This window comes from Lepidochelys kempii, chromosome 1 (genome assembly GCF_965140285.1).
Source record: "Lepidochelys kempii isolate rLepKem1 chromosome 1, rLepKem1.hap1, whole genome shotgun sequence".
Lineage (NCBI taxonomy): Eukaryota > Metazoa > Chordata > Testudines > Cheloniidae > Lepidochelys > Lepidochelys kempii.
This window is the reverse complement of record NC_136380.1, coordinates 139,795,062-139,815,221: the sequence shown is the minus strand read 5'-3', so window position 1 is coordinate 139,815,221 and position 20,160 is coordinate 139,795,062. Positions and strand designations below refer to the sequence as shown.

The window sequence follows — 20,160 nt, the reverse complement described above, 5'->3', positions numbered from 1 at the left end:
TGTGGAAACTGCAGAAGACATTATATACACAGAGACCATAGAACAATACCTTCTCCCACCCCACTCTCCTGCTGGTAATAGCTTATCTAAAGTGACCACTCTCTTTACAATATGTATGATAATCAAGGTGGGCCATTTCCAGCACAAATCCAGGTTCTCCCCCCCCCCCCCCCCAAAAAGACACACACACACAAACTCACTCTCCTGCTGGTAATAGCTTATCCAAAGTGACCATTCTCCCTACAATGTGCATGATAATCAAGGTAGGCCATTTCCAGCACAAATCCAGGTTTTCTCACACTGCCCCCCCCACACACGCACAAACTCACTCTCCTGTTGGCAATAGCTCATCCAGACTGACCACTCTCCTTACAATGTGTATGATAATCAAGGTGGGCCATTTCCAGCATAAATCCAAGTTTAACAAGAACGTCGGGCGGGGGGGGTTGTGTGTAGGAAAAAACAAGAGGAAATAGGCTACCTTGCATAATGACTTAGCCACTCCCAGTCTCTGGGGGTCTCCCATTCTGGGAGTGGCTAAGTCATTATGCAAGGTAGCCTATTTCCCCTTGTTTTTTCCTACACACACAACCCCCCCCTACGTTCTGGTTAAACTTGGATTTATGCTGGAAATGGCCCACCTTGATTATCATACACATTGTAAGGAGAGTGATCACTTTAGATAAGCTATTACCAGCAGGAGAGTGGGGTGGGAGAAGGTATTGTTTCATGGTCTCTGTGTATATAATGTCTTCTGCAGTTTCCACAGTATGCATCCGATGAAGTGAGCTGTAGTTCACGAAAGCTTATAGATATTGCTCAAATAAATTGGTTAGTCTCTAAGGTGCCACAAGTACTCCTTTTCTTTTTGCGAATACAGACTAACACGGCTGTTACTCTGAAACCTGAAATCTTTTGTTTTGTTTTTGTACCCTTAAGAACTTTCTCTAAGAAATTTAATTGAAATTGCATTACAGGAAGTTTGAGAATTTTGTTGTACGTATCTCAATTAAACATTGCAACAACACATAAGTGTATCCGTTCTGATTACTGGAAAGGGTCATGCCAATCTTGTATTTTGGAAATTAAGCCCATATTGAAGTGTCATAAAAGGTAATCAATAAAACATACCATGGAGTTGTCTCTCTTGCTTTTTTTGTTGGGGAGAAAATAATTTTATTCATCCTTCCAATGTTAAAGTTTCAGAAATGTTTCCAGGAAATATGCAAATATTTCCAGTGAGAGAACTCAGGCTTTGATGTATTCTAATTTTTGTTGAGTTTATTTCTTTGGAGTTCAACGGTGTTTTAATTCTCTTGCTCATCTGTCAGCTTAAGCCCAGCCTATGAGGCCACTGAAGTCCAAGGCATGCCATTCTCATTTCCCTCTTTCTTCTCCCAGACAGCTTGTTCACAGCTCAGAGTATTAAAGTAAGTAAATGGATATTAAGCCTTTATACAGTATCCTTTGGCCTCTCAGGACCAAACTCTTACCTCTCGTTAAGGATTTCACAGCCGTCCTTCCTGTGGCCGTGCCAGGGCTCAAACCAGTTTACCCGCTCACCAGGAGGCAGGAAAGGGCAGAGTTCAGAGTCCCTGTCTAAAATCTGGGCCTACTGTAGGGAGAATGGGCTCTGCACATCTATTCTCCTCACAGAAGTGTGAAATGACCTTTTATCTTAATGAGATGTTCTGAATAAGAACACCTTGTGGAGATGAATAGGGCCTGAAACAATAGCTATGAGATATGTGACCAGCTCCATGTCAGTAGGTGTGCTCAAATCCCCCAGTGTCTCTTCCCCCCCCCCCAGCCATAGTGCTTGTGAGTGTATGCCATGCATGAAACATGCCTGTTCTCAACTCCTCACCCCGTCTCAGCACTGTGTGCTTGGTGCATGCTCCGAGCATGGCTGTTCTCAGCTCCATTCCAGAGAGCAGGCTCCCCAGATCCCAGCTCACACAGAAGGGGGCATGGAGAAGGGCTCAGGGACCCCCTCCCCATGAGAGGTACGACTCCCCCGGTGATAGCTCATGGGGGCAGAGGGAGAAGAGATAGCATTCAGGCTGAAAGGAGAGAGATGTCAGCAACCATTCTCACATCTGCGTAGATCACAGCTCGCTGCTCCAGGCCAATGGGGGCTGCGGGAAGCGGCGCGGGCCGAGGAATGTGCTGGTCGCCCTTTCCGCAGCCCCCATTGGCCTGGCACAACGAACCACGGCCAGTGGGAGCTGTGCTCGGCCGAACCTGCGGATGCGGCAGGTAAACAAACCGGCCCGGCCCTCCAGGGGCTTTCCCTGAACAAGCGGCGGACTGGCTTTGAGAACCACTGGCGTAGAGCATGTGTGAATTCTTCTTTGAGTAGTGTCCCTATGGGTGCTCTACTGTAGGTGTGCTTGAACTCCTGCGTTGCTGACTGGAGAACTTTGATAGTAGTGTCTCTTAGGCCTGCGCATGTGCTGTCTTCCCTCATGCTGCACCATGAGGCTAGCCTGTGCTCATAGGCTAACCCCCCTCAGTTCCTTCTCAACTGCCCCTGGCTAAAGACAGAGCTACTTGCAGTCCATTAGGATCATGCTCTAGTCGCATTTATATAGTTAGTTTGTTGGTATACTGTAGTTGTAAGTCGTTCTTTACTCTTTCATTTTATCCACTAAAAAATAAAAACAAAATCCACAAACTTTATTTTCCTACTTTTCTCCCTGCTGGGGACCCTTCCCCGCAGCAGGCGTGCCTGGTTCAGCAGGCTTTAAGAAGTGCCTCGCTCACAAAGAGGCAATTCTGATTGCAGACAAGCACTCCCACGGCATTCGCTGCCTCAGGGAGGGCCGCATCTAGCAAAAGTGTGGTCTTTGTCAGCAACTCCGGCCACATTCCTGTAAGGACAGAGAGCTCAGGCAGAAGATCATCTTCATGGAGGCAGCTCTCAAACCCTCGCAGGACCTACGCTGCGAGTCCGCAGGTGGACATGAGTCTTCCCCACAGCCCTATACATCTAATGGCTGTGGATCGGAGAAACAGACTGCTGATGCCCTCATAAGTTATCTAAGAGGAGAGTGGGAAGACTCCAAAAGGAGCCTCCAGATAGCTGTAAGTGATCTCCATCTCACTCAGTATCTTTGGCACTGTCGGCACCGAGACCCTCACAGTCTGGTACCCTTAGCCCATGGAAACTGTCAGCAGTTAGTACTGTTGACATGCCCCTGGACCCAAAGGGCACGGGCACTGAGTCATCAGCACTGACAGACAGGAATAATCATTCCGCTATAAAGGTACTACTAGTCGGTGAATCATCATCAGTGCCAACATTGACACCACCTCCAGCAACGGAGCGGCCAGTACAGACAAGATCCCTGCCCCACCCCACCCCATACCAACACCGGGGCGATCAGTACTGGCAGAATTCTTCCATTCCAGTGATCTCTGTATACCGGAAGTACTGGGGTCTCCGCTTCTCGATACCAGGTCCTCTGCACCAAGTCTTTGCTTGGCATGGGAATTGTCACCACTGCCATGCCACACTCCCCCAGTGGTTGGCAGCACCACATTGCGCATCGGACACTTGACAAAATTAACATACTTAGTGATGGACATTGTGGGGGGTTATGTCATTCAGTCATTCAATTTTTTGAAAAATTACCACGGACCTCAAAATTTTTCCCACAGACACGATGCTGACCCCTGCGCTCTCCTACTCTCTAGCAAGAGTTCAGACAGCAAGCCAGAGGAAGAGACGACATAGTACTCCTCTCATGCTCCATATGGTGCTCAATACTAACAAGGCACATACAAGCAGATGGTCCCACAATCATCATTGTGGTACAGCCACCCGTGGATACCGCTGCCGGGCTCTTGCTGCTGCTGCCGCCACCCTGATGCCTCCATTCACACTCTGAAGGATTCCAGGGCTACTTTCTGGTCGTTGGGTAGCTGCATGCCGGGACAAAAGAGATCATTTAGTTCCCAGTCCCAGCATAGACCATATACATCCCAATATCAACCTCAACGCCACTATAAGCCACAAAGAAAAAACGGGAAATTCCCCAAACGCAAATCACTTGGCCTGCAATCTTTGTCATCCCAGCCCTCTTAGTCCAAGCACCAGTTTTGATGGGCAGGTCAAGGCGCCACTAGAGTATTCTCCCCGACTGATACAGCTGACCAACGCTTCACACCCGTTTGGCCACTGATTGGCAGTGTTCTCCAGTGCCTAGGAATGCATAATATTGAACCGTGAACTGGGTACTCTATCCATTTTACCTCCCTACCTCCTCCAGAACACCTTTTCCGTTCACTGGCTGGGATGATTTAATTGGGGATGGGTCCTGCTTTTGAGCAGGGGGTTGGACTAGATGACCTCCTGAGGTCCCTTCCAGCCCTGATATTCTATGATTCTATGATTCACGAGCGTATACTACTACAAGAAGTAAATTGTCTGCTCCAGTTAGGAGCCATAGAACCAGTACCTCAACATCTACAAGGAAGAGGGTTCTACTCTTGTTATTTCCTAATACCAAAGAGGAAGGGAGCCTGGAGACCCATACTAGACCTCAGAGCTCTCAGCAAATTTGTCAAGGCTCAAAAAGTCAAGATGGTTACTTTATTGATGATCATTCCAATGTCGGAACAGGGAGACTGGTTTTTGGCCCTGGACCTTCAGGACACACCTTTTCACATCTCAGTCCTACTGACTCTTAGACGATTTCTCAGATTCACCCTGCGACAAGACCACTACCAATACAAAGTGCTCCCCTTCAGGCTATCGTTGGCCCCAAGAGTATTTTCCAAGGTTCTCTCGGCGGTGCCTACTCATTTATGTTCTCAAGGGATAATGATCTACCCTTATCTCGACGATTGCCTACTCAGAGCCAGATCTCTCTGTGAGGCTCACCGAGTAACCAAAGTGACTGTGCTTGTTTACAGGTCTGGTCCAACAGATCAACACCCAGAAGTCAACCCTCACTCCAGTGCAACGGATGGAATTCATAGGGGCTGAGCTCGACTCATTTCAGGCCAGAGCCCTCTTGCCTCAACACAGATTCCTGTCCTTAGCCACGCTTATAGACACTGTTTAAAGCAGCCTGCAAATATCAGCCAGACTCTGCCTCCAACTCCTGGGGCACATGGCAGTGAGCATGGTGTTAGGCTTCACATGTGATGCCTCCAAATGTGGTTCTGCAGACCAAACAGGGACAGGCTGGACAAATCCCTGTGGCCTCGCACCAGGGTCAAAAACTCCCTAGACTGGTGGAAGAGCCCAAGCAACGTTTGCAAAGGGATCCCTTTCTCCCAAAGCTCACCATCGTTGCTCCTCACCACTGATGCATCACTTATGGGAGTGGGTGCATCTAAATGGCCTCACAACACAAGTGGTCACATGGCACTCCACTATAATTAACAGCATTAATTTAGTGTCTGATCTTTGTGTATGTCTATTTTGATTTTATTGGCGTATAGTGGCGTGGTAAGGCTGCTATAGTAAAGGTTGCATCAAGATTTCTGTTTAAAGGTAGACTTTTCTAAGTCTTCTAAAATTGAGATGCCTACTCAGATTCCTTTGAAATTTGGTGTACCTCAGGAGGGTACAGGATATGGTTAGTGACTCAAATGTTGGGTCATTTGAGGCAGGGCTTATGGAGATATAAGCCCTGAAAAAGCCATTTTTCAAAAGTTTCTAGATAGTGGAGGTTTTGGGTTTTTTGTATGCAGAGCTCGAGATCAAACTGTTGATGTGGTGAGGGTCAAGACGGGCTCAATCTGAGTTTTGCTCAAGGTAATGCATGTGGCACTCACAAAATCTTTGGGGGACCCAAACTTAGAATGATATTTAAGAAAAAATTTTATGCTGTACATGTGCCAATACGGAAACCATTTTATATGCTTTAAAGCTTGACTTTTATAAGTGCTCTAAAATCTGACTAGCCAGAAGTGCCGACTTCCTGAATTCCCGGGGGTGCTCGACCCTGGCTCTGCCTCCGGGCCCACCCTGCTTCTACCTGCACCATTCCGTTCCCTCTCCTGCTTCTTCCTACCCCCACTCCTCCCCCCCCCCAGTGCTTCCTGCATGCTGCTGAACAGCTGATCACCAGCGGGCTGGAGGCGCTGGGGAGAGGGGGAGGAGCTGATCAGCAGGGCCTGCAGGCGGGTGGGAGGCGCTGTGGGGAAGAGGGGGATCTGATCAGGGGGCTGCCGGTGGGTGCTGAGCTCCCATTATTTTCTTCCCATGGGTGCTCCACCCTGGAAAACCCACGGAGTTGGCACCAACGCAACTAGCAACTTTGACTGCTTTGAAATTTGGTTTGCCTTGTATGCAGGTGCAGGATAGTGTTAGCGAGCCAAATTTGGAGTCATTCAACCAAGAGGCTCCTGAGTTACGGTTCTTCTCCCCCCCACCCCCCGCCACCATTCCCCCCACCCTCCCCACAAAAAAAAGTTTCCTTCTGCTGCCTTGTACTGTTAAACTGAGATGAAATAATGACTGGATGAATCATGGATCTGGTTGAGATTAATGGCTGTGAACTCACTCTTCAATTAACTTAACTAAGGATAAGTGAATCACAAGTCCAAGCCTAAGACAAAGAGTTTTGGACTGAGTGGCTGGAGGCTGTTATTTGTGAGTCATGGATGGCAATTCTATTTTGGGGGGATTGTAATCAAAGCAGCTAAGGAAAAAATTAGACGTGACTGTATCCTGGGAGGGGGCCAGTTATTAGGGTACAAAAGAGTGGAAGGATGAGGGGGAGGGGTTTGAGGCTGCAGCAAGGAGAAGGGGGATATGGGGTGGGCGCTAACTGGGAATGGGGTAGTAGGGGAATGGAGAGAAGTTGGGGGCTCAGGTGAGATAAGCATGGGGGTTAGGGAGTGGGGGGTATGGGATACTGGGAAGTGGGGAGTGAGTGGCAAGAGGACTTGGAGCATAGGGGCAAAGGCACTTGTCAGCTTCATTCACCCCTTCAGTGTGTGTGCCCATATCTGGGGGGCTTTTGCCCCTCTGGGGGTGTCTGAGTCCCTCTTATGCCCCCTTGGTATGTGTCAGGATCTGGGGGTCCCATGCCCATCTACAAGATTTCCTCCCACCCTCACTTACATGAGTCAGGTTTGGGCGGGGACTCGCTCTTTTATGAGTGTCTGAGGCCCCCTCCCCCAGATCCTGGCTGACGTGGGGGCTGGAAGTTCTGCCCCTTCGTGTGGGAGGCTGAAAACAGGCATACTTCGTGCATATCCCAGGCTCTAAAACCACCAGAAAGGGCATGGGAACACCCACTGAGATGAATGGAGCAGTTAACACATTTGAGTTATCCTTTTAGGTTCTGTTCATCACCATGGGGTGTTCTCATGCTGAGAATATCACATTGAGATGAACGGACCACTTCACACCTTTCAGAACCTCCTCTGCTGCAGATGGGTGTGTAGAGCAGCTCTTTCCCTCCATCATCCCGCAATCTTTCCTGTTTAAAGGACGATGCTTCTAAATGCTCTAAAATCCTCTTGCTGCTCAGATTTTCCTGAAATTTGTTACACTTTGTGGGAGTGTAGAGTAGGATTAGTGATCAAAATTTGAGGTCATTTGAGCCAACAGTTCTACAGTGGTTTAACTGGATATTTTTTTCTGGTCTATCAAAAAGTTTCCAGGTGGGTTTTTGCACAGCGCTAGAGATCAAACTATTGATACATGATGCAGGTCAAAATTGGTCAATTTTTTTTTAATGTAAGGTAGAGTATGGCATTCACTAAATCTCTGAGGGACCCAAATTGTGAACAGTTAATAAGAACATGTTCACTTCTTCACGTGCATAGGTGTGCAGTCAGGAAGGATTACAATGTACATGCACCAGTGATGGGGAAAAAAAAGAAAATATGAGTGGTTTCCAGGCAGCTACTTTGTACTTGTCTCTGCAGTTTGATGGAATTTGCTGAGGCCATTGCCACTGATCAACTGCCAACTGTAGTTTCTAGTCTGAACCTTTGCATACCTGTCCACTAAAGATTTAATAACTCTTGTTGCTTGCTACACGTTGTCTCTTGTATTATATATATTTTTAATTATATGGGGATGTATACTGTGAACACAGCAGAACAGTAAGCAGCTAGTCTAACCAAAATCTTTGTTATGTTGGGTGGGGAGGAGCTGGAGACGGAGGAATGTGTATGTCGGGGCGGGGCGAGGGGGGGAAGAGGATGGGTGTTAGGCAAGCCTTGGATTAGTTATTTAAGTAAATCTGTATTTTACTAGCCCCAGAGGAAGTTGGAGGGGGCAAGTGGCTACTTCCTGATCTTGGGGCAGATTAATGTAGTGTTTCCAAAGAGTGTGATGCTGCAATCCATATGTTTATGGAAATATGTTTATAAGTGTGAATATGATGTAACTGGAATATGCTTCATGCAAAAGGTCTCTTGTAAGGTATCATAACAAAGCTTATAATCTACTAGTGTGTTCATCCTATTTGTATGAATGTATCATTCTTGTATCTGAAGCTAGAAATATGAAGTATTACTCTGAAGTCCTATTGTAATTATTCAAAGTGTGAGCCATTAATGGTGGTTTAGAATCTTGATGGCTCCCATTAATTCGGACAATTGGTTGTAAATGGCTCTGTTTACTTGTAAGCCTTCCTATATACCTGGGTGCCAGCCAGTGAGTAATGGGGTCTCATAGGACATGTGACCATGTCACCTGGTACTGGAATCCATCTTAAACCTGGTGCTTTTCCATTTAGAAGGAGGGGTGGGGACCCAGAGACAAAAGATTCCTGTCTTTTGCCAAAGCCATAAAAGGGGGTGGAACAGGACAAAGGGGGCTGCCAGTCATGAGAAATCCCCCAGTTACCACCTGAACTGGAACTAACAAGAACTATACTGGGGAAAGGAATGGGCCCAGACTAAGACTAAGTATAGTCTGTGAAAGAAGCTTATTGGAACATCTCTGAGGGTGTATTCCTGTATTCCTTTTCTAAAATGTATTAGGCTTAGACTAGAGTGTTTTGTTTTATTTTGCTTGGTAACTTACTTTGTTCTGTCTGTTATTACTTGAAACCACTTAAATCCTACTTTATATACTTAATAAAATCACTTTTTTTGTTTATTAATTAACCCAGAGTAAGTGATTAATACCTGGGGGAGCAAACAACTATGCATCTCTCTCTATCAGTATTATAGAGGGTGGACAATTTATGAGCTTACCCTGTATAAGCTTTATACAGAGTAAAACTGATTTATTTGGGGGTTGGATCCCTTTGGGAACTGGGTGTCTGGGTGCTAGAGATAGGTGACTTGCTGAGCAGTTTTTGGTTAAAGTCTGCAGCTCTGGGGGCGTGGACCAGACCTGGATCTGTGTTGCAGCAGACTAGCATGTCTGGCTCAACAAGGCAGGTTTCTGGAGTCTCAAGCTGGCAGTGGAAAACTGGCTCAGAGGTAATTTCAGCATGTCAGGTGACAGTCTCAAGGGGGTTTCTGTGACTGAACCCGTCACAGACAGTATGGAGGTTTGGAGCTGACAGCACAGATACGCTGACCACTGAGGGAAAAGAAATGTGCTGCCAGAATTATCATTGTGTGGATTCTAGGCGATTCCTTGAACATGAGTTTGCAGAAGTTTGTGTGAGAGCCAGGAGTACACCAGGGTCGTCAATTATTTTTTGTCAAGGTCCAAACTTCTTGGTTAAGATATAGCGAAGGTCCAGACTCCAGAGAAATATTTTTCATACCACAAAGTGCCCTTGTTCAAAGAACACATACAATACTGTGAAATATACCCAGCGCCTATATTGCTTATATTTTACTGCATTAAATAAAAAATAAAATCAAACTACTGTATAACCTAAAAATAACCTCCAAGAAAGATATAATTTGAGACTTTGAGAAAGTACTTAGATAAAATATAAAACAAATGCAAATATTTGCATAAAAACACTTTCAGAAAACTGTTTTAAGTTTTGAATGAGTTTTGTCAAATACAGTTGTTGTAATGTAAGCATATCCGCATATAGATAAACATATTCAAAACTTTTCAGCCTTTTGTGGTTTATCAGAGTTTGAAAGAAAATAACACTTAGTACACATGAACTCTTTATCTTCTGTGATTCAAGTCTTTCCAATAACAAATACACACCCACCTACACGTGTATTAAGCAAAAGAATCATGAATAATTACTGTGAAATACTTGTTAAAACTGTAGTTTCGCTACTGAAAATGTAATTTTATACAGCAATGCAAATTTAAAATAAAATAGATGTGAATAATGTATAACTATAGTACTCGCAGTGGAAAAAGTGGTTTCAGAGTAACAGCCGTGTTAGTCTGTATTCGCAAAAAGAAAAGGAGGACTTGTGGCACCTTAGAGACTAACCAATTTATTAGAGCATAAGCTTTCGTGAGCTACAGCTCACTTCCTCAGCTACAGCTGTAGCTCACGAAAGCTTATGCTCAAATAAATTGGTTAGTCTCTAAAGGTGCCACAAGTACTCCTTTTCTTCTGAACTGTGTGTTGCAGTGATGACTTCGATCGAAGGAAGGAGACAAGTTTAATCACCATTGACATTACATTAGCATACTCCTAGCTAAGCTTTGCACAAAGCGCAGTTTGGTGGATTACACAATGATAGGAAATCAAATTGGAGTTCAGATCTTGCACACAGATCTCAACTCAATGTTCTGCAAGGGGATGACATACCACAAACAACCTCAACTCTTCATTAACTACGTTTTTTTGCAATAGAATAGAATTCACATAGATGAGAATCAGAAAGACTGTGAATGTGTCATCACTTTGCGTAATGCAAGGGGAGGAGCTGATAGTATACCCTAGTGGCCAGTCAAATAATTTTCTAATGTACAGGCCAACAAGATACTTAATTAACTTTGAAATGAACAAATAAGTGAGAAACCAATAAACTAGGTTTTAAATCAAGATAAAGGTATTTGTAAGCGCATTCTCTATAGACTCAATTGTTAAAATTATTTTAGAATTATTTTCTATAATTATTTAAATTCTTTAACTATCTGAAATCTGCATCCCTTTCTCTCACTTTGTCCTGTCTGTGTAGATTGAAAACTGTTTGGGGCAGGGACTGTCTCTTACCATCTGTTTGTGCAGCACATAGAGCAATGGAGGCCTGATCTCAGTTGGGTTCATATGCTACCATAATGCCAAAAATAGATATTATGTATGATTTCTTTTAATATGTCTCCCCCCCAGTATTGCAATTTAAACCAGTTTCTCTTTTAAAAAAAAACACCCTAACTTTTCAATTTAAATTGACTTTCGGGGTTGTAGAGAATAACAGCTTGACAAGCAATATCCTGACATTGAATTGCCCTTTAAATTTAATATGCCTGGGCTCCCCTCTCAGACAGCCTGCTGTCTGAATGGTACAGTGACAGATGCTAGGCTCCACACACAGAATGTCTCTTGTCTTTTTATTGTGCAGAGCTCTGATGGCTCCTTCAGGGCTCCTGCTGTTGATCTGGGGTCTGTCTCAAACCGTGCTTTTTCACTCACAGCAAGAGGAACCCAAGATTTCGATATTTTTAAAATTTCAGAAGGGCAAAGGGGGCAGGAAATGCAACCCCATTTGTTATCCTAGTAAGTCTTGCAGCACACTTTTCCTGTCAGGTTGGACAGACACAGTTCCTACCATTGACTGATACCTCTCTATTTTAAATAGATAGATATTTTAAATGGATACATATTTTGTGTGGGGTGAATACAAGTTTCTCTGGTCTTCCCTCTCCCTCACAACTTTGGACCTGATTGATCCTGATCTTCAGTGGACTGCTACTATGTTAAAAAATCCTGTTTAGTGCTGTGCAGTTGTCATGCGTCAATCATCCCTGCCTTCCTGGTATAGAAATTTCTGAAAGGATCTTCCTCTCTCCTCTTCTTCCTAATTTACAGTATGCTAAACACTGAATCAGCATCAAAGACCAATTATCAGAACAGGCGAAGTGATGATGCAGATGTCTTAAGTCCAAAAACTGATGCATGCTAATCAGCTTGGCACTTACATCTTTGCATCCAGTGGCTGACTCTTCCTGTGTGTGTGTGTGTGTGTGTTCAACTCTGTGAGAGGAAGTCACTGAACTGGGACCTAGTATATCTAGGTTCAGTTCTCAGCATTGCCACAGACTTCCTGTGTGACCTTGGGTAAATCACTTTCTCGCTCTTTTCATTTCCCATCTGTACAATGGGGATATTTCCTTTCTTCTGCCCTTTATCTTATTTATCTAGATGTAATCTCTTTGAGGGAGGGACTGTCTCTTACTTTGTGTTTATACAGTGCTTAGTACAGTAGTGCCCTGATTTTTCTTGAGTTCTCTAGGCCAGTGGTTCTCAACCAGAGGTACGCATACCCCCTGGGGACGTGCAGAGGTCTTCTAGATCGTACATCAATTCATTTGGATATTTGCCTAGTTTTATAAAAGTCTACATAAAAAGCACTAGTGAAGTCAGTACAAACTAGAATTTCATACCAATAATTTGTTTATACTGCTCTATATACGGAAATGTAAGTGCAATATTTACATTGAAAATGATTTATAAATATACGGTAAAAATGAGACAGTACACAATTTTTCAGTAACCGCGTGATGTAATACTTCTGTATTTTTATGTCTGATTTTGTAAGCAAGTAATTTTTTAAATGAGATGTAACTTGGGGATACCAAGACAAATCAGACTCCTGAAAGGGATACAATAACCTAGAAAGGTTGAGAACCACTACTCTAGGCACTACTGTCATACAAATAACACCTAATTTTCTGTTACTTTTTGTTATGAATGTAGCGTACCTCAAGCCATAAATCTTAATATGTCTTCAGCTATTATATCACATGAGGTAGTTAGTCTGGATCTAATGGCAATTTGCATTGTTCTTTCCCTCTTGTATTCTCACTTTCACCAAATGACCCTTGGTCTCCTCCTTATCTATGCTTGTCCTTCTGACTACTGAGAATTCGTCGTGTTGATGTAGAAGTAATACCAAGCCTCTAAAGTGATTGCCACCTTAGTTCTTAAAAGTGCCTTTATTGAAATTTTGTTTAATTCACAATGCCTTTTTGAAACATCATGGGTACAATTACTTGTAATTCTTTTGCCAGAAGGTGATCATTGTAATATGTTTCACCATTATCAGTATAATCATTGCCCTCTCGTGGAGTCCGGCAGTGCCATGGCACACTGACCCTCAGCTGTGCCATTCTTAGGCAAGGGCTGTCGGTGCTCCAGCTGCTATTGCTCTAGCACTACATGGTTTCCAAAGAGTACTCCAGCAGCCACCCCACTCTGACCAACCCAGGCACCTGTCTCAGTGAGCCACTCTTCGCCAATTGCTCTCTGAATTGCCAGGGAGCCTTCCACCTGCTCCTCACTTCTGACCCTGCAGCACAGGAAAGAAAAACAACGGATCAACTGCTGGCAGAGTCATTGTGCTAATCTAGAATTCCAAAGCCATTAAGCCAACAGAAACTAACTGGCTGATTAAACACTTCCTTAAAAATCTGAGGATTTCGCTGTTTGGGGGAGAGAGGCTTTGGACTCTGAGGTCTCCAGCAACATGGCAGCCAAGCATCCTGCTCAGGAGTTGCTAGAAAGCAATACAAGCCAGCCAATTATTTGTAGTGATTTAGTCCTTTTTCAGAGTAGGAGCTGTGTTAGTCTGTATCCGTAAAAAGAAAAGGAGGACTTGTGGCACCTTAGAGACTAACCAATTTATTAGAGCATAAGCTTTCGTGAGTTACAGCTCACTTCATCGGATGCATGCAGTGGAAAATATAGTGGGGAGATTTTATATACACAGAGAACATGAAACAATGGGTGTTACCATACAGACTGTAACAAGAGTGATCAGGAAAGGTGAGCTATTACCAGCGGAGGGACCTGTTTCACTGACTAAAGTTCATAAACTGGTAAGTATAACAGCATTTTATATGTCTTGATGAATGGAAGCTATGTGGTCATAACTGTCTAGTATATTTAGCAAAACTTTTCATAGTATCTGTTTCAAGCTGGGAGACAAAAATAAGAAAAATATCTTTTTTCTCTCCACCCACCCCCCTCCTGTAGTCTAGGATCCCACCTAGCAATGATTTCAAAGTTGGTATGAAACTGGAAGCCCACGACCCACGCAATGTTACCTCAGTGTGTATAGCTACAGTAATTGGAATCACTGGTGCCAGATTAAGGTTACGGCTTGATGGAAGTGATAACAAAAATGACTTTTGGAGACTTGTGGATTCTTGTGACATACAGCCAATTGGGACCTGTGAAAAGAAAGGGGGGATGCTCCAGCCGCCACTCGGTAAGGAACAATGTTTCTGAACTAATGACATAGTATATGTGATTCACAGGATGCTGCTCTTTTGTGGTTAGTGTTATCTTGTTTTCTTGGGAAGTGCTGCTTGAAATAATGGTTCAAGTGAAATGTTAACAAAAGAAGGATAAATGTTAAGTAAAAAAGCTAATAAAGAGAGTAAATGAACTGGACTCCACTTTGTGTATTACTGTGTCTAGGAATGGATAGAGAAATTTAGAATTTGAGCATGAGTTCTACTATCCAAAAATGTTTCCCTCTTCCCAGAATCCCCCCACTAATCATGAGGAGGGACAGATCCCCAATGGCCTTTTCAGTGACTGCTTGATGGGTTACACATAAATATTACGTTAGTCTAGTTAATTTATTCCCCTTCACCCCATAATTTATAGAGAACTGTGGCATTACCTTGTGGTACCCAGGGCCTCTACATTACTTTCAGTTGTGGAGAAGAGTCCCAAAGTGCTTCCTAAAGCCACATTTCTTAGAACTTGTATGAAGCTCCTGAGTTTGGGTCTCTGGTGTATCAGGTGCACTGCAGAAAAGGGAGAGACATTTTTAAAATTTTAATAATTCAAAAAACGGACAAACTCAAAATGATTTCCACAGGAGTTTAATTAAATTTTTTTAAGCAAAATGAAATGCATTTAAAGTACGTTCTTGCCAGGACAAGGTCCTAAATGCCTCTTCCCATAAAACTCAAAGGAGTAACAGCTCCTGTTGTGGTTTTTTGCTTTCTTTTCTCTTCTACTTCCTATCTAGTTTAAGAGTCGGCTGACTGAAGTGAGGGTGCATTTTCTATCTTTCACTCACTCTGCATGTTTCATTCACTCTTTTCTCATTCGTAGTCTAGGCTAGCTCTTGGATGAGAAAGGAGACAGAGGGACCTACATTGCTTCAAATCTTTTTCTCTTACACTTCTGTACCACTGTATGTGGTGATAGTAATTTTCCAAATATATGTATCAGAGAATGGGAGCAAATGTAGTACGTGTTTCCTGGTTTTAGACTGATAACTTAGCACTACACTCTTTATTGCTGCACTACAGAAGCCAGCAGTCCCTTGCCACTGTCCTTCCAGAAGTCATCTTCACCACATAATTTTCCTGCACACTCAGATATCCATAGTTTCCTTTCCAAAAAATTCCTCCCATATTTGGACAGGACTAAACTCAAGAGTGTTTTGCTCACTTAACGATGATGATGGTGGTGATGCATGAATCAGAATAGAATCTAGGTTACCCTTTTTGTATTAAAGGTCTGCTCAGGCCCAGACCCAAACTAGTCCCAAATCCACCCCATCTGAGCCCAAGAGTGTTGTCATTTTCCAACCTGACCCTGACCTTTCCCTCCAAACCTGAGTTAGCAGCGCCTCTGCCACCTCCTGCCCATGGGATTGGTGTGATGGTGGCAGCTGCTTTTCCCAATCCTGCCGGCTGCCAGCCCCTGCTGCATTGTGTGTGTGTTCTTTGGAGTGAGAGGTGCAGCACACTTACTTGGCAGTGCATACTATTCAACAAGGCAGAGGTGGCTGGAGGAGTGGGGCATGCAGCCACCACTATGCCAACCTCCTGGGCAAGAGAGAGACTTCAGAGGTGACCTGACCCAAGCCTCAGAGGTTCAGGTTGTTTTCTGACCCAATCCAAACCTGATACTTATAGTTGGGTTCCATCAAGTTCTGGTAGAATTGCAGGGACCTACTCTACTTCTATCAAATACTGGTTTAGCACTCAACAGACTCTGGTTCCAGGTGCTTAGCCAGTGTCTTCTACCAGTTTAGACTTTACCAGACTTTCTTTAAAACCTGGCAGCAGGCGTGTACTGCTTAATGTTATTTTTTATATTTAAATTAGGTAACTTTAATTATAATTTTAGGCTTTAATATAGATTGTCAATTTCAAATATAATTCTAAATAGCTTTATTTTTGTTTTTAAAAAGTGTTTAATATAAATGATTTTTAAAATTTTTTTTACGCACCTGGTTTTAAACCACAACCACACTTTCAAAAGTAAACACATTCTGTACTGTGGTATTGACATTACTATGGCATTTCCTATACTTATAATGTATCATGTATGCTGTGGTGAAGTATACTTAGTGTGGTCTAAAGTATTTTACTCTGTAAGGTTGCCTGCAGAATATAGTTGGCTGGGATTGTATTCTGACTTTCCAAGACCCTCAGCAAATTTAAACAGCTGCCATTTTATAAAACTAACCAGTCAGAGAACATTTTCTTTCCTTTTCCCCAACAACACAAATGCATAATTTTGCCTAAAAATTATACTCCTAAAACAGTTATTCTAATTAAATGTAGCACATATGAGGATATGGTATAAAGTTTTTATCAAAACTTGTTAAGAGTAATCTTCGTAATTCAATGCTGACTTCGTTCATGGGAATACAACAATCTTAAATTTATGCTGATAAAACCTTTGATACCATACTAACATGTTTTTCCTAAGTATAATAAAGGGAATATAAATATTAATACTTCTTTGGTCAAAATAGAAACAGGAAGACCTTTTCACTTGCACTCAGTAATCATACTTGACAATAAACCTAAGCAACCACTTTATGGTGGTCAGCGTTTACCAACCGTTAACCACACAGTGTTTTCCCATGTAGCACAGTAGGTCTTTTCTGTCTCTGATCAGCGTAACTTATAGAAAAAAGAACAAAAATGTCCAGTAACTACCATAAATAAAAACCATTGAACAACAACTCTAGTATGTTTTTGTTTTCAAGTTTATTATTTAAATGCCTACTTTTACTTCCTTTCCTTGGTTCCCTCAGTGATCATGGTATTTTGTGCTTTCAATTGAGGATTTCATGACTTTTAATTAACAGTTCCTCTTCCTTCCCCCCTTTCTCCCCCCCCCCCCCCAAAATATCCTGGTAAACTTGACCCTGACCTACAGGGCTTTGTGCATTCTAATATTTTCACATTAATATTTGGGAAATGCTTCATCTATGGACTTCTAAGTACTGGGTGGATATTTTGAGAGAGATTTTTGTTCTGTTACTGTATCATTGGCAGATGGATAAACAAGTGCTTGGGATCCTTGAAGTAACTGTTCAGCTAAAGTTAAGAAATATAGAATGAGACTCCGTATCTCTTTTCTACCTGTGATATTCCACTAGACCACCAGGAGGAGCCCACTCTTAGTCCAACAGTGAAATACTCAGTACAGTAAGTCCAGAGTTAATCACTAGAGAGCCGTCTGGATGTTTGTGTATTACTCTGACTGCTGAGGAAAATGGTTGTATTCCTGGAGAGGAGAAAGATAGAGTAGATGGTCACGGCTGTATTGTAGTTCACTTACACTCCCAGATGCAGGAAAAATGCAGGTACCTAATGGCATCAGAGAACTTTTGGGCAGACTGATCTTATATCAAGTACAAATTGGGTCTCCGCTATGGCTGGTCCTCAGGTACTAAGTCATATTATGTTGCAAGGCTCAGTTAATATTTGTTTTGAGATCTGCTGGTGGAAAGGTGAAGTGTGAAGTACTATTAAAATATCACTCTATTCTACTCCAAAACTGAACCTTCCAAATGTTGTGTGAGGGAGATAACCAGAATGGAGCAGCAATTTGCTTTGTGTGGGTCTGTGATCTATTTAAAGTGTTTCAAAATACAGTGCTTGTGCCACTGTAACTATATTGCTTTAGGACCAGATATAGTTAAAGCAGTATAACCCACTAACGTGGATGCAATTATTACCAGTATGAAGGTGCTTTGGTTGGTATCGAAATAGGCTACGCTGATATTAGCACTTTTATATTGGTTTAACTACACTTACACTAGCTGGTTGCGCCACTTTAACTTTATCTGTTCCTAAACTAATACAGTGGTACAAAAAATGTGTTTAGACCAGTCTATGGCCAGTGATGTCCTTGTGTTCAGATTGCCATTCCTGTTCATTGAAATTATTTGAAATGTTGTACCTAATAAGCAAATGGTTTTTGTATTATCCAGGAATTCACGTTTGACTCCTCTCATGATGATAGTCAGCCATTCTATTGCATAGTTTATTCAGAAAAGAAATAGTCACATATTGTCCCTCCAGTCCTTGATTCTTTAGCAGTAGCTAGGTTCCAACACTCAAACATCCTGGCATAGATAGATACATTTTTGAAAAAGCCTTCTTGGCACTTTTGCAGCATCCTGTTCCTGGGTAAAGCTGGGAGCCAATTGGGTGTATAATTGCCTCCTGCTAGACACTTACACAACTGATTTTCTCAATTGGAATGGAGCCTGCTGGTCCCAACATTTGTGCATTGTATTCACTTACATTTTAATGAAGAATTTTGGCATGGAAACGTTCTCCACTTTATGCAATTGCAATGTGATGCATACACTTATCAAGATGTTTCATTTCTATCATTCCCTGTTTTATGTTCTTGTCTTTGTAATTAAAGGATGTATTGTTTCACTGAGATTTGTTTGCACTTCCTTGTTTCTTTTTGTGAAGGACTCTGGTGAAAGAGCCTCAATGGAGAAGAAAATGTTTCTAATAAAAATAAGAGTTAGATGACAGAGAAGCTAGACGAGAGGATGTCATTTGAGAATGAAGGAAAACTGACCCAGTAAATATAACTGGGTACTATGCAAGGAAGATTGTTTGAGACCAGGGAATATAGAGAATAATTTAATCTGCAGTACCACAGCTTGCATGTTTCTAGTCACACTTAATATAGTAACCATGATAAATGATTTTGCAGGCAAATCACTCCTGAAAGGAAATATGCTATCCAACATGTTTACTGCACTAAATAGCTGCCCTATGCATTCATGTTTCTTGGCCACATTTCATTCTAGTCAAGTCCAAACCGGAGGGTTTTGGACGGTAGTGGGGGAAAACTCTGCGTACTCCTTTTTCCTGTATATTCATGCTTTATAAATGTGAGTTTAGAATCTTTTACACAACTAATCTATTTATGTTAATTAGGTTTCCAGATGAATGCATCATCTTGGCCAATGTTTCTGTTAAGAACACTAAATGGAGCTGAAATGGCACCTGCAGCATTCTTTAAGAAGGTAAGAAGAAAGGGGCTCCTAGTAAACAAGCTTCCATCAACTGGTCCATGATTACATTTTTATTGAGGATGCCAGGATATTGTACTGTTCTTTTCAGCATGGAAAGGCAAGAATGTTATTTAAAATTACTTTGAAGTGGATTGGCAAGCCACAAAACTGGACAGGAAATGATCATCTTCTAGTCCAAATCGATGGGCACCTCTTTTCCTGTGTTTGGACCTTTAAGGTACGCTGTGTTTAGAAAAAATTGTTAGCTTGGTTTTTTTCATGGATTTAAGATGTCATGAATCTCTCATTTGTTGACAGTAATGTATTCATGATGTGCCTGTGTATGTGTTGGGCTAAAACTGGTAAGGGAGAATGAGAGCCACAGGAATGCATGGGGAGTTTGCTGAATATTTTTATTTGGCGGATACTTGACAGTTTAGCTGTTAAGAATGTAGTGGGGACTTAGCTGAAAGTAATAAAAAAAATGCTCTCAGTTTTAGAAGTATGGCCTTTATGCTGAAGAAAAGAGGATCTTAAGAAAAATGTGTGAAATGTTTTTGTGCAAAAAATATGTAGGAATGCAGGTATGACTCAGCTGATCTGTTGATTTTGATTTGTCCTCTTACCATTGTTATGAGCTTGCTAAAATCAAAGAGTGAAGTTCAGTGATTTCTTTCTTAGTACTGATAATGGCTTTGCATGAGTTTGTTTTAGTAAAACGTACATTGGGCTTGATCCTGTAATCTCTTTGCTCATGAATCCCCATTCATTTTGAGAACATACTGATTTGAATGCATTCATAAAATACCTATGGCGTGAGCAGTGGCA

At 42.5% G+C, this 20,160-nt stretch overlaps 1 protein-coding gene across 4 annotated transcripts in view; it reads left to right on the top strand.

The window, feature by feature from the left end:
- Positions 1 to 20,160, top strand: part of SCML2 (Scm polycomb group protein like 2) — a 131,050-nt gene that overhangs the window by 53,810 nt on the left and 57,080 nt on the right. For 2 of the 4 annotated variants that reach the window (XM_073356349.1, XM_073356359.1), the window contains exons 5-6: positions 14,058 to 14,292; positions 19,256 to 19,344. In XM_073356349.1, coding sequence (XP_073212450.1) covers positions 14,058 to 14,292; positions 19,256 to 19,344 — 324 coding nt within the window. Of the gene's footprint in view, positions 1 to 14,057; positions 14,293 to 19,255; positions 19,571 to 20,160 lie in introns of those variants that run through there. The other 2 variants (XM_073356406.2, XM_073356415.1) reach the window with 2 other exon arrangements.